This window comes from Rhinatrema bivittatum, chromosome 1, assembly GCF_901001135.1.
Source record: "Rhinatrema bivittatum chromosome 1, aRhiBiv1.1, whole genome shotgun sequence".
NCBI classification, from domain to species: Eukaryota; Metazoa; Chordata; class Amphibia; order Gymnophiona; family Rhinatrematidae; genus Rhinatrema; species Rhinatrema bivittatum.
Window position 1 is genome coordinate 778,509,710 of NC_042615.1, and position 15,793 is coordinate 778,525,502.

Below are 15,793 nucleotides of genomic sequence, written 5' to 3' on the forward strand. Positions count from 1 at the left end.
TAGAGAGTATCAGTAATATTTCTGGATTTGTTGGAAGTTGGCAACAGGGTTTCATCAATAAGTAAGGCTGAATCAGCCTCGAGCTGTGGGTGACAACTGATAATAAACAAATAATAAACATAATCACATACTATAATACTGAGAATGTGCAGGAGTTCTCATGAGGGCTTTGCCTCAGTGTTTCCTCAGACCACCTTGCAGAAGTCATCATTCTTCCCCTTCTGCAAAGAGCAGCAGAAGTAGATCTTCTGCTGCTACTTCATCACACCATGATGACCTGGACTGGACAGCCTACATTGCGCATTGAACCCTATCTTGGCATAAGTACGCGGAGTTAGTCAAAATCCCTTCCCCAGCAAAGCACCAAGACTCAGACACACTCTTTACAATCAGTTTCGGTGCAGTCTAAAAAGAGAAAAATTGATGCAGAATTGAGAAAGAGGGGCTGTAAAAGAGGATGCATTGAGATCTTCTAAACAATTGCCATGGCGTGACAAAGTCCTCTAACCAAAAGTGTTACATTGAGCACGCACCGCATGACACAGTGTGATCGGAGTGTGATGCATCTGAAACAAACACACAGAGCATTGAACACACACAAGAGATACATCAAAGCAACACTCAACACACCTTGCTTTAAAGAAGGCAACACTTCCTCAATTGAAGTCACCAACACAATTTGCATTAAAATAATGTCATCTTTGATCTTACTTAAAGGGGAAGAAATTTAAAAATTGAACAGTCTGCTTTATTTTTCAAGCTTTTTGTCAATGTTTTCTAATTATTGATCATGTATTTGTTGACCATTTCTTGGATTTTTACAGTCAGATGATTTGCAATTACTTGTTGGCAATGTTTGCTGTTGAATAAACAGATTTAAACTAAAGTAATCAATGCATTGGAAGTCAACGTAGATACATGCATTGAAGCAAATTACTGCTGAATCAACGCATCCAACCCATGCAGAGCTGGAGACCCCATATCATTTCTGATGGTGGTCCAAACATCTCACCTTGCTCTACAACCATTAAGAGATCCAAAGAGGAAGACCAATATTTCCCAGTGTTATCAGTCTGCCCTGGAAACATTATGGTCAAGAAATCTTGAAAGCAGTTCTACCTACTCAGTTATATGCAGAATATAGTGATTCTCTGCTTGAGAATGTTTGAATATCCAAAGTGCTGCTTAGTGTCTCCGTGACGCAGCCGTCTAGGCGAAACATTGGCCAATTGTCGGAGGCACTAAGCAGCACTTTGGATATTCAAAAATTCTCAAGCAGCGAACCAATATGCTATGAAATATTGAAGCTTAGCGTTAAACAATGAAGAGCTCATTGCTACTTTAAAGTCAACAACTTTAAAGATACACCAGTTTTGAAATGATGCAGTAAATTAATGGACATTGAATTTGGAGTGAGCAAAGTATTAATTCACTGCTTGTTGTTCCTGAATAAGAAATAATTAATTTGCATAGAAGATTTAAATTTCATGCAAGATATTCATGCAAGATAAATTAAAAATTTATAAAGAAAAAAGAGTTTTAAGACTAATGATTAAACATCACCAGGAAGACTATTTGGTTTTAGCCATCTTGGCATCTGAAGTCTTTTTCCTCCTAACAACAAAAATTAATATAAAATAAAATTGTTTATTATTTATAAAAATTAATGATATTATTACATATGGTGTACTTAAGAAATATTGGTGTGGTTTTTGCATATACACACAACAAGAATTGCACAACACCAGTTCTATATGGTTCAATACATTTATGAATGTGTTCAAAATTTAAAACCCTTCATTTGCTCGGAAACAGTTGAACAGATTTCCCTTACTCCACTCCTATGATTTGGAGGGAGCTTTCTGGCATCATCTTCATTCAGTGTACAAATCTTTCAAAACTATATCATCTGCTGCATTCATTGGAGCATGTTGCAAGGCTTGACTCCGTGCTAGCTGCATTAGGGAAGATATCCACGAAAAGCTAGCTGATCTGCTGTCTGGGCAACAATCTCTTTGGAGAAAAATTGCAAGAAACTGTATCCCAGATCAAGGAACAAAATGTGGCTGTTCAGTCACTTTCCACAATGGATGATCCACACTCTTTCAACTGAAGACCTTTCCTATCCTACAAATGCCCTTACTACCCGAGATGGTCATACAGATCTTACCATCAGTATAGAATACCTCCTCTGCAGTTGCACTTTCGGCAATCTCAAAGAGCTCCAATGAGAAGAGTATGTCCAAGAGACTGTTGCCAGTAAAAAAAAAGCACAACAACCCTGGCGAAACTGGGACAAAGTTTTTGATCCATCAGAATTCACTGTTGAACAATCAGGTGGGGGGCAGAATTAGCTATTTCCAACAGTCTGGAATCAAATAACCAAGGACCACTGGGTCCTAAAAATAGTACAACAGGGACACAGTCTCAATTTCTCATGCCAACTGGTAACCCCACACACTGCTGTACCACCGTCTGACCCCTCGCACCTTCCACTTCTGTTGCATGAGGTTCAACAATTCTTGCTTTAGAATGCAATTCAGGAAGTTCCTTCTTCCCTTCATAAATCAGGGGATTTTACTCTCAATTCTTCCTAATTCCAAAGAAGGCCAGGGAACTACATCTTAGATCTTTGAAATCTCAATCAATATTGCCTCCGAGAGAAATTCAAAATGACTTTTCTGAGCTTAGTCCTTCCATTCATTTAGTAAGATGAATGTGCCTGATAGTAGAGGGAGTTTGTGTTGCTGATGACACCAGAATCAGAATATTTTTCATATGGTGAGCTGTATGAGGAAATATCCTAATTCTGTACTGTACTCATTGTTGAGGGTTTGGGAGTCCCTGTGGAAGAAGAATATATGTTTACATTTATCCTAATGACGATCATGTGTTCTGTGTGTCACGCACATGAGCATCATCTGGCAGTTGTGTCCCAACAGAAAAAAGGTGAAGAACCACTGTTCTAGCCCAAGTGTTTCTATTAATAGAACTGCATGCAATGTGGCGCTTTAGGATCCAGTCCCAGTGTCTTTAATATCACTAAATCACAAAGTCAACACTAGAGTGAAAAATAAAATAAAGTGGAAATTCAAATGCAGCTCTTGGAGACTCAGCTCACAGCTGAAGAGGTTCCTTTTGTACAAAAGGCTCCATATCACTACATTAATGGATCAGGGAACATTTACCCATCAAATTCAAGTAGGATAAAGACAACAGGCCAGCCATAGAACTGTTTGTATTATCCTAAAAATAGAGCTATGCAACCTGGTATATCTAAAAACTGACAAAAACAATTTGTCATCACTTTTTGGTGGCTTTTCTGCTTAGAAATAAGTTAGAAAAACATACTGTAATGCCAAGACTAAATCTGTTTCAGTGGATTTGTCCATGTTACAAGCACAAACTACAAACACATTAAAAGAGAAACAGCTGGTTCGAGTAGGAGGCCATGTGGAGAAGTTTAAAAAAAAAAAAAAAAAAAAAAAAAGGGACAGGCACAAAAATAAATCCTCTTAAAAATGACTTGCAGTTCTCCCATTTTCAATGAACAGGTGGTAACCACTGACCCAAATAGGGGTTGATTAGCTCCTGCTCGATGCACAGAGACCCATCACAAACAAGATTTCTGGCATTGCTGCATCTTTGGCTCAAAGGCAAATGAAAAATTATTTTAAATCCCAAAAGTGGGAGAGGACATGAAATTTAACATTTCATACAACTTATTTCACAATGCAAAATCCTTCAATGATGACCCCTTTTATAGGTGTGGGGAAAGAGTAGTTAAAACCACTATCTATGGCCTGAATTTATCAAAATGCACTAAATATTGCATGCGATAGGAAAAGGTGTGTGTTTTATGATAATAGGCAGTTTATTGCAATTTGCGCTAATACCTATGCGAAGCGCAAATTGCGATAACTTTTTCACACTTTGCAATAAGTGCCAGAATTGTTGTATTTCCTACATATACTGGGGGGACTATTTGATAAATAACGCCATATGTTAGCAAAAGTACATGACAGGGATGAAAAGACGTGAGGTTTGGGAAGTTGCATGCAAAATGGTATTTTTATATCTGGTGCCAAGACTGAAATACACAGTGAGGTCATAAATAGGGTACTCTAACTGGCCTCAAGTGAGAATCTAGGAGACAGGTATTTTGCAACAATGCCCGCCATTCTGCACTCGGCAGAGAACTGGAAAGTAACGTGGTAAAGTAAACTGGTTATTGCTTCACAGCCTAGCAATAGATCATCCCAATGAGAAAGGGTTAAGATCATTGTCCAAATATTGTGGGAATTTCGAAAGCTCATGCTACAGATGCCTGAATATATCTGGCTTATGGATAACAAGGTGATGTCAACATGCAATATTAATTGCATTGTGGCCTTTGTGAGTATAAATAGTCATAAATCTGAGAGGTGCAACATCAATCTGTAAAGCTGACCTTGGTCTGAACAAATACAGGAATCTAGTGGGAGTATTATTTCATTGTATTCTGTCAAACTGATCAGTGTCAGAAGTGCCACAATTATTTATGGCTTGTGTGTTTGCCATAGGCGCACCAAGCAAGAAAACAATTCATAGTCATCCAATAATTACAATAAATCAGCATGAAGTTAGGATTTGCACTCTAAATCCTAAATACATTTCTGCAGATAATACCAGCCAAGAAGTTATATAGGTTAAGAAGAAAATAGCAAAAACTAAGCAAGTAAAAATTACACAATTAGTTAAAAGCTAACGGCTATGTTTTTACTAGTTTATAAAATTTAAATAATTGAATCTCTCTCATTTATAGCAGTAATTCTTTCCAAAAGTGAGGACCAATACATCAGAAGGTTCTTTCTCACATGACAAGCAGGATGGTAGTCCTCACATATGGGTAACATCAGAGGACGGAGCCCTGTCACGGAAAACTTTTCTGTCAAAGTTTCTAGAAAGCTTTGACTGACACTGGCACACTGAGTGCACTGAGCATGCTCAGCATGCCATTATCCCTGTGACCACTTGGGTATTCCCTTCAGTCTTCTTTTTTCCGCGCTGCAGTTAGCATCATGGTCAGGAGCTCTGTGAGAAATTTTCACAACTTTTCCTCACGGAAACACTAGTTTCACTTCACAAATAATTTTTCCCTACAAGGGTCTCCCTTCGCGTACATTTAATCGATGCTCGGTGAGTACTATGCCCTGTTTTTCGGTCAGTTCCTGTCACCTCACTAACGGTTTCCCGGCCTACCAACCGAATTGCGGCCTTCCCTCTCCCGAAGTTTTCATCCTTAGTTAGCCCCACAAAGCCTGCGAGTGTCCTCCTACGATCCTCCACCTGGTTATTAGGGCTAGTGGGATAGGGACATCCACAGTTACCGTTGCTGTCAGGGCCGCTGTCAAATCCATGCCTCCATCGATTCACTCGGTACCTCCATGCGGTTGATGCCCCCATCGATACCTCCATCCATGCCATCCTACCTCCATCGACACACCCCTCTCTCTTGGTCCATCGATGCCATAAATCCCCGCATCTATTCTCACAGTGCCATCGATGTTTACATCCATGACACTGATCTCTCCATGAATTCCTTCGATGCCCACATCGATTTCATCGATGCCATCATTGCCCAGGTCGATTCCATCAGTGCCATTGATGCCAACGATGGCAGTGTCGATTTTATCCATGCCATCAATGGCCATGTCCATGCCATCGACGCCCGTGTCGTTTCCATTAGTGCCATTGTCCATGCCTTTGTCAGTTTTGTCGATGCCAGTATCGATGTTGCAGATGCCATCGATGTCTCTGATTCGTCAATGCCACATCGATTCCATCGATACCTACGCCGATGCTATCGTCAATGTTATCGGTGCTCTGCCCGGGCCATCGACGCTTCTATTGATGCTTTCAACAATACCCTCAAGGCCGCCATCGATACCGTCAATACTGCCACAGCCCCTAAATGCAATGCCCTCGACTAAGCACAATGCTCCATACATCGGGGTCTTAACCAAAGCCCCAAATCATCCTAGGGCACTACATAGTGCTATGAGCAGTGCAGGCATGCTGACGTTTCGTCACCACTCACCATCCAAGACAGTGAGGGCATCCACCTTGGCACTGGGGAAAGACCGGGCCGAGCACCATGGCAATAATTATCTCCGGCATGGTGACTGTCCGCCACGACGCAATACAGGACATCGGAGATTGACCAGGCCGAGCGCAGAGGGAAACATCGCTACTGCCACCGCCACTGTTCTGCACAGCGCTGGCAATCCTCAGTGCTGGAGAATGACCAGGCCGAGCTCCGAGGGATACCTATTCCTCACCGGCGTCAATGTACATTGAGCCAGTTGTGAAGCGGGCCCGGTTTCATGAGGCATGTGCTCCTCTGCACCCGAGGCGTTCCCCACAGACACCAGTGCGGGGTTCTGAGCCACTACAAAATATTATGGAAGCACCAGACATGCCTAGCCTGTCTCCTCTGTAGCTGCGCTACCATACCAGGTACAGCGTTGAGTCAGACGTTTACGTCCTTCAGGCTGTCTTCGATGCCTCCCGAAATCCATGGAGCCATTGATATTCACCAACTCATCCTTCTGCAATCCACCACGAAGGACGGTAAATACTCTAATTCCGCTTCAGCAACAATCCCATCGAGACCTGGTCGCTAAATCGGGCCACATGGTTTCGAAAGGTTCTAGGTCGTGTTAACTTCCAAGAACCGAATTAGTGTCACATATTGCTAATGCCAGCTATGTTTGACACAACACCAAGAGAACCTCTCTCCAATAATTTGGGATTGCATCAAGACCTCCTCCCATTGTCAGCAACGGGACTCTGTACTCAATAATACTCTGGCTTTTGATTCCTAATTAAGGCCTGAAGTCCCAGATGCATTAGCTGATCTGCTAGACACAAGATCCAGCAAACACTGCCTCAATTGCAAGCCCAACTTGAGACCTGGCAACAGCTCTTGACGTTTTCTTGCACAACAGACAGAGATGCGGGTAAGACGTTTACCGCTCACGCTCCATCGGGAGATTAGCTGATATCCAGATTACATCAGCTCTGCCAGTTGGACACCTCCTGGTCTCTCAACGCCAGATATCAGAGCGGCCACCCCACTTAGTACCAGGGTTCAGGGTACAGACCCCCGGATGCTACAAAGCACGGGGGGTGGGGGAGGGGAGTTTTTAATCTCACTATTCTTTCTTTCAACAGAAAGCAGATGCTCTCTGCCCATCCTGGACATCATAAATGTCAACTTTCTTCAGCAGGAACAGGTAAAATGGCGTCTCTCGTCACCATGCTTCCCTTACCGCAGTAAGTGTGTTGCCTCTCTCTAGTCTTTCTATGTGCTTCATAGTGAGTCAACAATATTACAGTCCCAAGTTCTGCCGGTTACACTAGCTTCAACAACTTGGGTATTTCACTAAAATCAATAGCAGTGACTGCTGTTTCTCTATGGAGTAAAATATCATTCACACTTTTCCTTGCATAGACAACTGCCTAACAGCAGTCAATCCAAGCAAGGAGCTCTATCTTCTCCATGACTCACTATAAATCTACTACCTGGGATTGTCGTTTAACTACCATAAATCCAATATGGAACAGTTCTGGACACTACAGTTGCAACGAACTTCCTGTCCAACAACCGCGCAGACATTCTGACAAATTCCTACACATCTCTGCGTGCATGCAACATAACCTCAGCCCCTCAATTCTTTCATTGATGTGCCACGGGGTTTTTTCACTATCCACTTTACTCATATGCCCAGATTGGCTATGAGTAAGATTCAGTAGAATTTTCAATCAGTGGATCTAAGCTGTTCATCCACTTTTGTCCCTGATCCATATTACCGATCTAGAACCAAATCCTCAGCTGGTCCTGCTCACAATCGCATTTACTTAGGGTTGAAGAGTTCGAATCCACATCTTCCCAACCCAATATGCGTCTATGCCGCTCCATACAGAGTTTCAAATCAATCTCCTGGAGCTTCGAGTCATGAGTTATGCCTTTTATGCCTTAAAATACTGCCTCTGCAACAAACCTTTGTGTATACAGACAGACAGTATAGTGGCAATGTGGTATTCCAACACACAAGCTCGCACAACCTATTAGCTGCTCTGCTAGGAAGCTGCGCAGCTCTAGCCTTTGGCCCTTGCACACTCCATGCATCCCCGGGCCACTTATCTAACAGATTTACTGCACGCACTAGCAGACTTCTCCATAGGTGTTTCCATCCTCTCGAATGGTCTCTGACTACATATGTAGCGAACAAAATCTTCTAGCGCTGAGGTCAACTGACCGTGCCCTCTGATTCTGAATCGAACCATATGGTGGCCAGATTCTACTCCCTACACATGTCTCTGAATGTGTTCTCATGGACGCCTTTGCTCGTTCTGCAAAGGCCTCTTATATGTGTCTCTTTCAACGCCTCTCATAGCCAGAATTCTCATTATGCTGCACTAGGATGGGATTCACTGTTTCTCAGACCCACGTCCTGACCGTGACAAGTATGTTTTTCCCATACTTCTCAATCTATCACACCAGTAACCAATTCGCCTTGTCAGAGGTCAGTCTCATATCACGGACTCACTGATGTTCTCAGGTACTGGTAGCATCACAACAGGCTTTCACACATAAATCTTACCATTCGAAATGGCATGATTTACTACATGGCGCATACAAAAGGGTAGTACCCCCTTTTTTTCTACACTACTATTTTTTTCTCTTAATCCCTCGGATTCTGCTCCCCAGACATCCTCCACATGGGACCACCTCGGTCCCAATTTGCCGCACCACTTGGGAGTGGGGATACCCGATTAACGGTTCAACCCCTTCTGAGTCAGCTTACCATGGTCATCCACTGATTAAGCCACCTCTATTTTCACTGGTTACAGAATGGGGCCTACATTTAGTGCTTACAAGACTCATACATTCCCCATTCGAGCCTTTACATTCCTATCACTTAACAGTCTGGCATGGGAAATTTTTTCCGTCGTAGTCAACACTTCCGCCAACAGGGTCAGTGAGTTACACACTTTGTTACATACTCACCCAACCCTGCGTTCTTCTGTGACAGAGTGGTCCTACGTACTCAGCCTCATATCCTTCTTAAGATAGACGCAGCATCTCACCTTACTCAGAATATACTTTGCCCACTTTTTCCCAACACCTCTCTCTCTCACCAGGGCGAGAGGGTTTTCCACTCCTTGGACTGTAAGAGTGCACTTGTATTCTATCTAGACTGCACTACACTCCATAGGAATTACACCTAACTCTTTCCTTCTTTGGCAAAAGACAGGTTGCAAGTTCCAGTGGGCAAACAGACCTTTCCTCCTGGTTGGCGGACTGTATCTCCTTTCGCTACCAGCAAGCAGGCATTCCACTACAAGACCGTCTGAAAGTACACTCTATTAGGGCCAAGCCAACCTCAGTGGCTCACCTTCAGTTGGAGCCACGTTCATATTTGTAAGGCCGCGACTTGGAGCTCTCTCCATACCTTCGCAGCCCATTATTGCTTATATAAGGCTGGCAGGCAAGCTTCCGTTTTTGGCCAGTCTGTTTTACGCAACTTGTTTTCAGTCAGCTACCCAACATCCTTCCACCAACCCGTTCAGGGTTTCAGGATGCCCTCCTTACCAAATTCCACCCCTGTTGTGCGTCTTTGGGTGCATTTGGTACAGTGCTCGGGCATCCTCAGCTCAGTACTCACAGATATGTGAGGACTACCATCCTGCTTGTCCTGTGAGAAAGAGTTGCTTACCTGTAACAGGTGTTCTCACAGGACAGCAGGATGTTAGTCCTCACGAAACCCACCCGCCACCCCGCGGAGTTGGGTCTACATAAGTTTTATTATTTTATTTTTCGCTTGCACTTTTTGCTATACACGAGACTGAAGGGAGACACCTGTGGTCACAGGGATAATGGCATGCTGAGCATGCTCAGTGCACTCAGTGTGCCAGTGTCAGTCAAAGCTTTCTAGAAACTTTGACAGAAAAGTTTTCCATGACAGGGCTCCGTCCACTGACGTCACCCATATGTGAGGACTAACATCCTGCTGTCCTGTGAGAACTCCTGTTACAGGTAAGCAACTCTGCTTTCTCAGATGCAGGAAGCTAGTGACATGCAAATGGACCAGGAGTAAAAAAAAAACACAAAAAAACCCACATTCTAAATTGAAAAAAAATGCTTTTGTTTATTTATTTATTTGTACTCACGGTCCATTTGCAAGTCAATTCATGTTTTAAAAAACAAGTTCACTAACCCCCGAAGTGGAGATCCCTTCTGAATGGGCTTGACAAGTCCTCCCTCCCTCAGATGCCCAGCTCCCCCCACCTTAAAAAGAATTTGGCCCAGCTCACCAGGCAGAGTAGAGTCCGATTGGTCGGGTCTGGGTCACGGAGGTCCTGCTTTTCCCAGCCCACTCCCTCTCGCCTTAAAAACTAAAAAAAAAAAAAAATTGGGTCTCGTAGAACTCCCACCTCTGGAATTCATCTTTCTGAATAGAGATTGGACCTTTTACTGACAGCTGACAGTGGAGGGACCAATGAGCAGACAGTGAAGGAGGGAATAGATTAATAAAGCCGATGAATCATCAATCAAAAATTGTCAGCATTTGTATTTGATTTGACTCCAAATCGTTGAGAGACAATTCTATCAGAAAATTGTTTCAAATTTCTTGCAGCATTCCACTAATGCTATACTACAATGGGGCTCCACTTTCCTAGATTTACGAGGGATTTTATGATAGAAAATAACTGGCAAGATTTACAGCTCATTCTCTTTAAGCCAAAAAGGTATTTTTTCTAGTTTTTGTTTCCTTCTAAGCCTAACATTTTTTCCAACAAGTTTTATTAGCCTTAGTTTGAATCTTCCTCCATAACCTTTCAAATAACCAGTTTTTTTCTTTTTATTTCTCTAAAGTTCCATTATGAACTATGGTGAATTTGTTTTTAAGGCTAGGTAGGTGACTCAGTTTTCAAGATGGCAATATCTCTTGATCAGCTCAGAATTCCACCATCTCGCTAATGGATTTGTTGTCTAAGACTGCCCCTAAGTCTTGCAACCTACCCATCAGGATGAGAAACACCATTCACCAGGCCTCTGAAACAGGCGAAAGCTGCAATCTGCACCTTCAAGGAATTAAGGGCCAAACCTCCAGATACCACATAAGTCTCTTGTCATCTAAGGAGCGCCAAAGGCGATACTCCTCCGCATCCCTGACCTTATCGAGGGTTGGTAAGGAAATGGACTGATTCAAATGAAGACAAAGCCTGCAGCTCAGAAATTTGACGTGCTGAACATATAGCCATCAGGAACAGAGTCTTCAAGGTCCACAACTGCAAGGAAAGGCTATGCAGCGGTCGGAACATAGAGCCTGCCAAAAAATCCAGCACCAAGTTAAGACACCACAAGGGAACGGATAACCTCTAGGTCGGCCGAAGAAGCTTCACTCCTGTCCAAAAAAAAAAAACAAAAAAAACGGGCCACATCAGGATGAGAAACACCATTCACCAGGCCTCTGAAACAGGCGAGAGCTGCAATCTGCACCTTCAAGGAATTAAGGACCAAACCATTAAATGACCGAGGGGTTAAAGGGGCTCTTAGGGAAGATAAGGCCATTGCAGAAAGACTAATTTAATTCTTTGCTTCCGTGTTTACTAATGAGGATGTTGGGGAGATACCAGTTCCGGGAGATGGTTTTCAGGGATGATGAGTCAGACGAACTGAACAAAATCACTGTGAACCTGGAAGATGTAGTAGGCCAGATTGACAAACTAAAGGGTAGCAAATCACCTGGACCGGATGGTATGCATCCTAGGGTTAAAATTTGTAATCAATCATTAAAATCATCCATTCTACCTGAAGAGCGGAGGGTGGCCAATGTAACCCCAATATTTAAAAAAGGCTCCAGGGGCGATCCGGGTAACTATAGACCAGTGAGCCTGACTTCAGTGCCGTGAAAAATAGTGGAAATTATTCTCAAGATCAAAATCGTAGAGCATATAGAAAGACATGATTTATTGGAACACAATCAACATGGATTTACCCAAGGGAAGTCGTGCCTAACAAATCTGCTTCATTTTTTTGAAGGGGTTAATAATCATGTGGATAAAGGTGAACCGACAGATGTAGTGTATTTGAATTTTCAGAAGGCGTTTCACAAAGTCCCTCATGAGAGGCTTCTAAGAAAACTAAAAAGTCATGGAATAGGAGGCGATATCATTTCGTGGATTACAAACTGGTTAAAAGACAGGAAACAGAGAGTAGGATTAAATGGTCAATTTTCTCAGTGGAAAAGGGTAAACAGTGGAGTGCCTCAGGGATCTGTACTTGGACCAGTGCTTTTCAATATATATATAAATAATCTGGAAAGGAATACGACGAATGAGGTTATCAAATTTGCAGATGATACAAAATTATTCAGAGTATTTAAATCACAAGCGGATTGGCAGATGAAATTTAATGTGAACAAGTGCAAGGTGTTGCATATAGGGAAAAATAATCCTTGCTATAGTTACACAATGTTAGGTTCCATATTAGGAGCTACCACCCAGGAAAAAGATCTAGGCATCATAGCGGATAATACTTTAAAATTGTCAGCTCAGTGTGCTGCAGCAGTCAAAAAAGCAAACAGAATGTTAGGAATTATTAGAAAGGGAATGGTTAATAAAACGGAAAATGTCATAATGCCTCTGTATCGCTCCATGGTGAGACCGTACCTTGAATACTGTATACAATTCTGGTCGCCGCATCTCAAAAAAGATATAGTTGTGATGGAGAAGGTACAGAGAAGGGCAACCAGAATGATAAAGGGGATGGAACAGCTCCCCTATGAGGAAAGAGTAAAGAGGTTAGGGCTGTTCAGCTTGGAGAAGAGATGGCTGAGGGGGGATATGATACAGGTCTTTAAGATCATGAGAGGTCTTGAACGAGCAGATGTGACTCTGTTATTTACACTTTCGAATAATAGAAGGAATAGGGGGCATTCCATGAAGTTAACAAGTAGCACATTTAAGACTAATCGGAGAAAATTATTTTTCATTCAATGCAGCTCACCCCTGCCCCCCCCCCCCCCCCTAGGCTTTACCAGAACCCAATGGGAACAAAAGCAGATGTGTGGGCTCAAACTGCTGGTCTGAACCAGAGGCCTGGGATTTGATCACAATCCACAGACCAGCTGCATACGACCTCTTCCTACCAGTTGCTGGAGGCAGAAAATACTGGATTCCTGCTGGTTGGCACCACCCCTAAATAATAACTATGATGTTACAGGGAGAAAACAGAATATTTTGCCTCCATCTGCTGGTAGAGGGAACAACCCACTAGTTATGACCTGGACTGGTATAGCTGGACGAAATGGAAATGACATTTCTCTCGGAATTTTACCATAAATGTGGGTCTGTATGTCCCACTCACTCACTTTTTATATATGTATTTAAAACAATATATTATTCAAATAGATGTGCATTCTAAAATCAATACTTTTTACTTATCTCAGCTTTGGCCTTTCATTTTAGGTCATTATCAGTTGATCCTGTAAATTAAATATTTATTATTTAACTTAATGACCAAACAAATCTGATTAACGCAAATGCTATGTGTTTTCAATTGGATACTGCAGATTCAAAAGATTAAAGTTGTCAAAGATCACGCAGCAAATTAATAAGAGATGGGAGTTTTGAACTCATGTCGCACAAGCATTCCAAAACCGGTCCCTAAGCTGTAGACCATGCCTTCTCACAAAGATGATCATGTTCTGTTCACAACCTTGCTACAAGTAATTCTGTAGAACCTCTGTGCAAGCATTACACTGAAACACACAATATGAATATAACATGAACAGTTGATTCTGGGAATGATTTTTTCAAAAATTTAGATCATAATAAAAGTACATACTTTGTTCCCAAAAATATAATTTTATTTCTCATATTGGGGTAAACAAGTAAGAAAACATCTGCAGTGCATTTCATATGAGCACTTTAATAAAATCTGTAATACCTTAAAAACTGGTTTAAGCCCAGTCTTGCCACCGTCCCTGGGTAAGGCCAGTCTTCGGGATGGGAGGGACCTAGGCAAAGTTTTGAGAGGTCTTACACTGCCAGAATAGCCTTAGCCTTCAGACCTCTAAACATCATTTCCTTTTCCTCAGGCTCAGGACCTGTGGCACAGACATCTGCACCAGGCCAGAAGGTCTGGCACCCCACTCCTCCCTCCCCACTATTCAATGTCTTAGGGAAGGAAGGGAGGGCACTGGGGCTGAATCCCTCCAGGCCTCAGCCCCTCCCCCTCCGCCAGGGTCATTACTGCCCCCAGGACATTCTTTGCTTTAAAACTAAAAGTAACAGATTATTTAAGATCTTTAATGAATAAGACATTATTGGTCTCAATACACAGAAATTTCAATTTTGCAAACTAATTTGTGAAAAGGAAGTCCACCAATGTTGAGCAAGTTGAGGAACTTTGATTTGGCTGCTTTTCTCTCCACTTTGTTTTTCCACATACCTTCCCCCCCCCCCCCCCCCCTTTTTTTTTTTAGTAATACAGAACATCAAGATAGGATGGCTTAAAAGAATCTGCTTGTATCTTTCAAGAAGGTGCCCACTTTCCACGCTCTGTTTGGAAAACAGATTTCATGTCACTAAGACACCACCTTAGCAAAGCACCTTCAGCTCTTTCAGCACAGAGCCCAGGAACAGAACTGCTCTCTGAACTCATGACTGAAGTGAGATTTTATTTTCTTTTTTGACCAGCAGTTTCCTCCTGTGTGAGCTTCCAGCCTCTATTGGACTACAGCACTATGATGTTCCATTTGCAAGTTCTTGAAATGTTTCCCCATTTTATAAACTGCTTCTAGCCCAGCCATTACTGTGCTGGTCCTTGGCCAGGAGCCACAGACCACGATTCTTTCTGGCACCCAGTAAGTATGCACCTCAGATATGGCCAATAGATGATACCACTGAGTAATAACAGACTATAATAAGCATTATCTCCCCAGTATTCCCAGCCAACCCAGAAAATAAAAGAACAGCTACAGGAATTGAACCTAGGTTTCCTGCATAGCAGCACACAGCACTGCCACTTGGCTTGCCCTCAATTACACTTAGTATGCTACTAAATGTACATCAAATTTTAACACTTTTTTTTTTTGGCTTTTTCATTGGAATTTCGATGGTCATAAAATCTTCAGCTAAAACCAATTCTTGCCAATCAAGTACAGCTTGTGCCTGTCTTTTCATATCTGTGACATCATCATCTCCTTCTTCAGTCAGGTTAGATGGTTTGTACCTTTGACTGAAGTGAGTCAGAACCAACTTCTTAACGCTGCATAACTTTGCAAACTCCGCTGCCATCTTAGGGGTGCTGTGACCATACTCTTTGGCCTTTTCTGTTTGGGTGTCATCCAGCGTTGCTTCATGAATCAAGAGATCAGCTTCCAAGCACAGTCTCATTCCTCCATCTCCAACAGTACCAGAGCAGTCACCTAAAATACAAACCTTTCTCCCAGGAACAGGATCTTCCAAAACATCTGAAGGAGAAACTGTTACTCCATTTTCTAGAACAATACTCTCTCCATTTTTCAGTTTGCCACATACAGGTCCAGGTTGAATACCTAGAGTAATAAAGAAATGCATATCATGACTGGGATACATTACTAGCTTTTGGAAATAAATATAGATCAATTTGTATAGCAATGTCTTCAATTTTATTTCATACTTTAAATCAGGGCTCCCCAGATCTGGCTCTACAGGGCCAGAAACCAGCCTGGTTTTCATAATTTCTATAATTGTA

General features: G+C 42.4%; 1 protein-coding gene across 3 annotated transcripts in view; it reads right to left on the bottom strand.

Moving 5' to 3' along the window:
* Positions 1–13,900: 13,900 nt before the first annotated feature.
* Positions 13,901–15,793, bottom strand: part of ELAC1 (elaC ribonuclease Z 1) — a 55,800-nt gene continuing 53,907 nt past the window's right edge. For all 3 annotated transcript variants that reach the window (XM_029580007.1, XM_029580014.1, XM_029580021.1), the window contains exon 4: positions 13,901–15,614. In XM_029580007.1, coding sequence (XP_029435867.1) covers positions 15,127–15,614 — 488 coding nt within the window. In that variant the 3' untranslated portion in view covers positions 13,901–15,126. The remainder of the gene's footprint in view (positions 15,615–15,793) is intronic.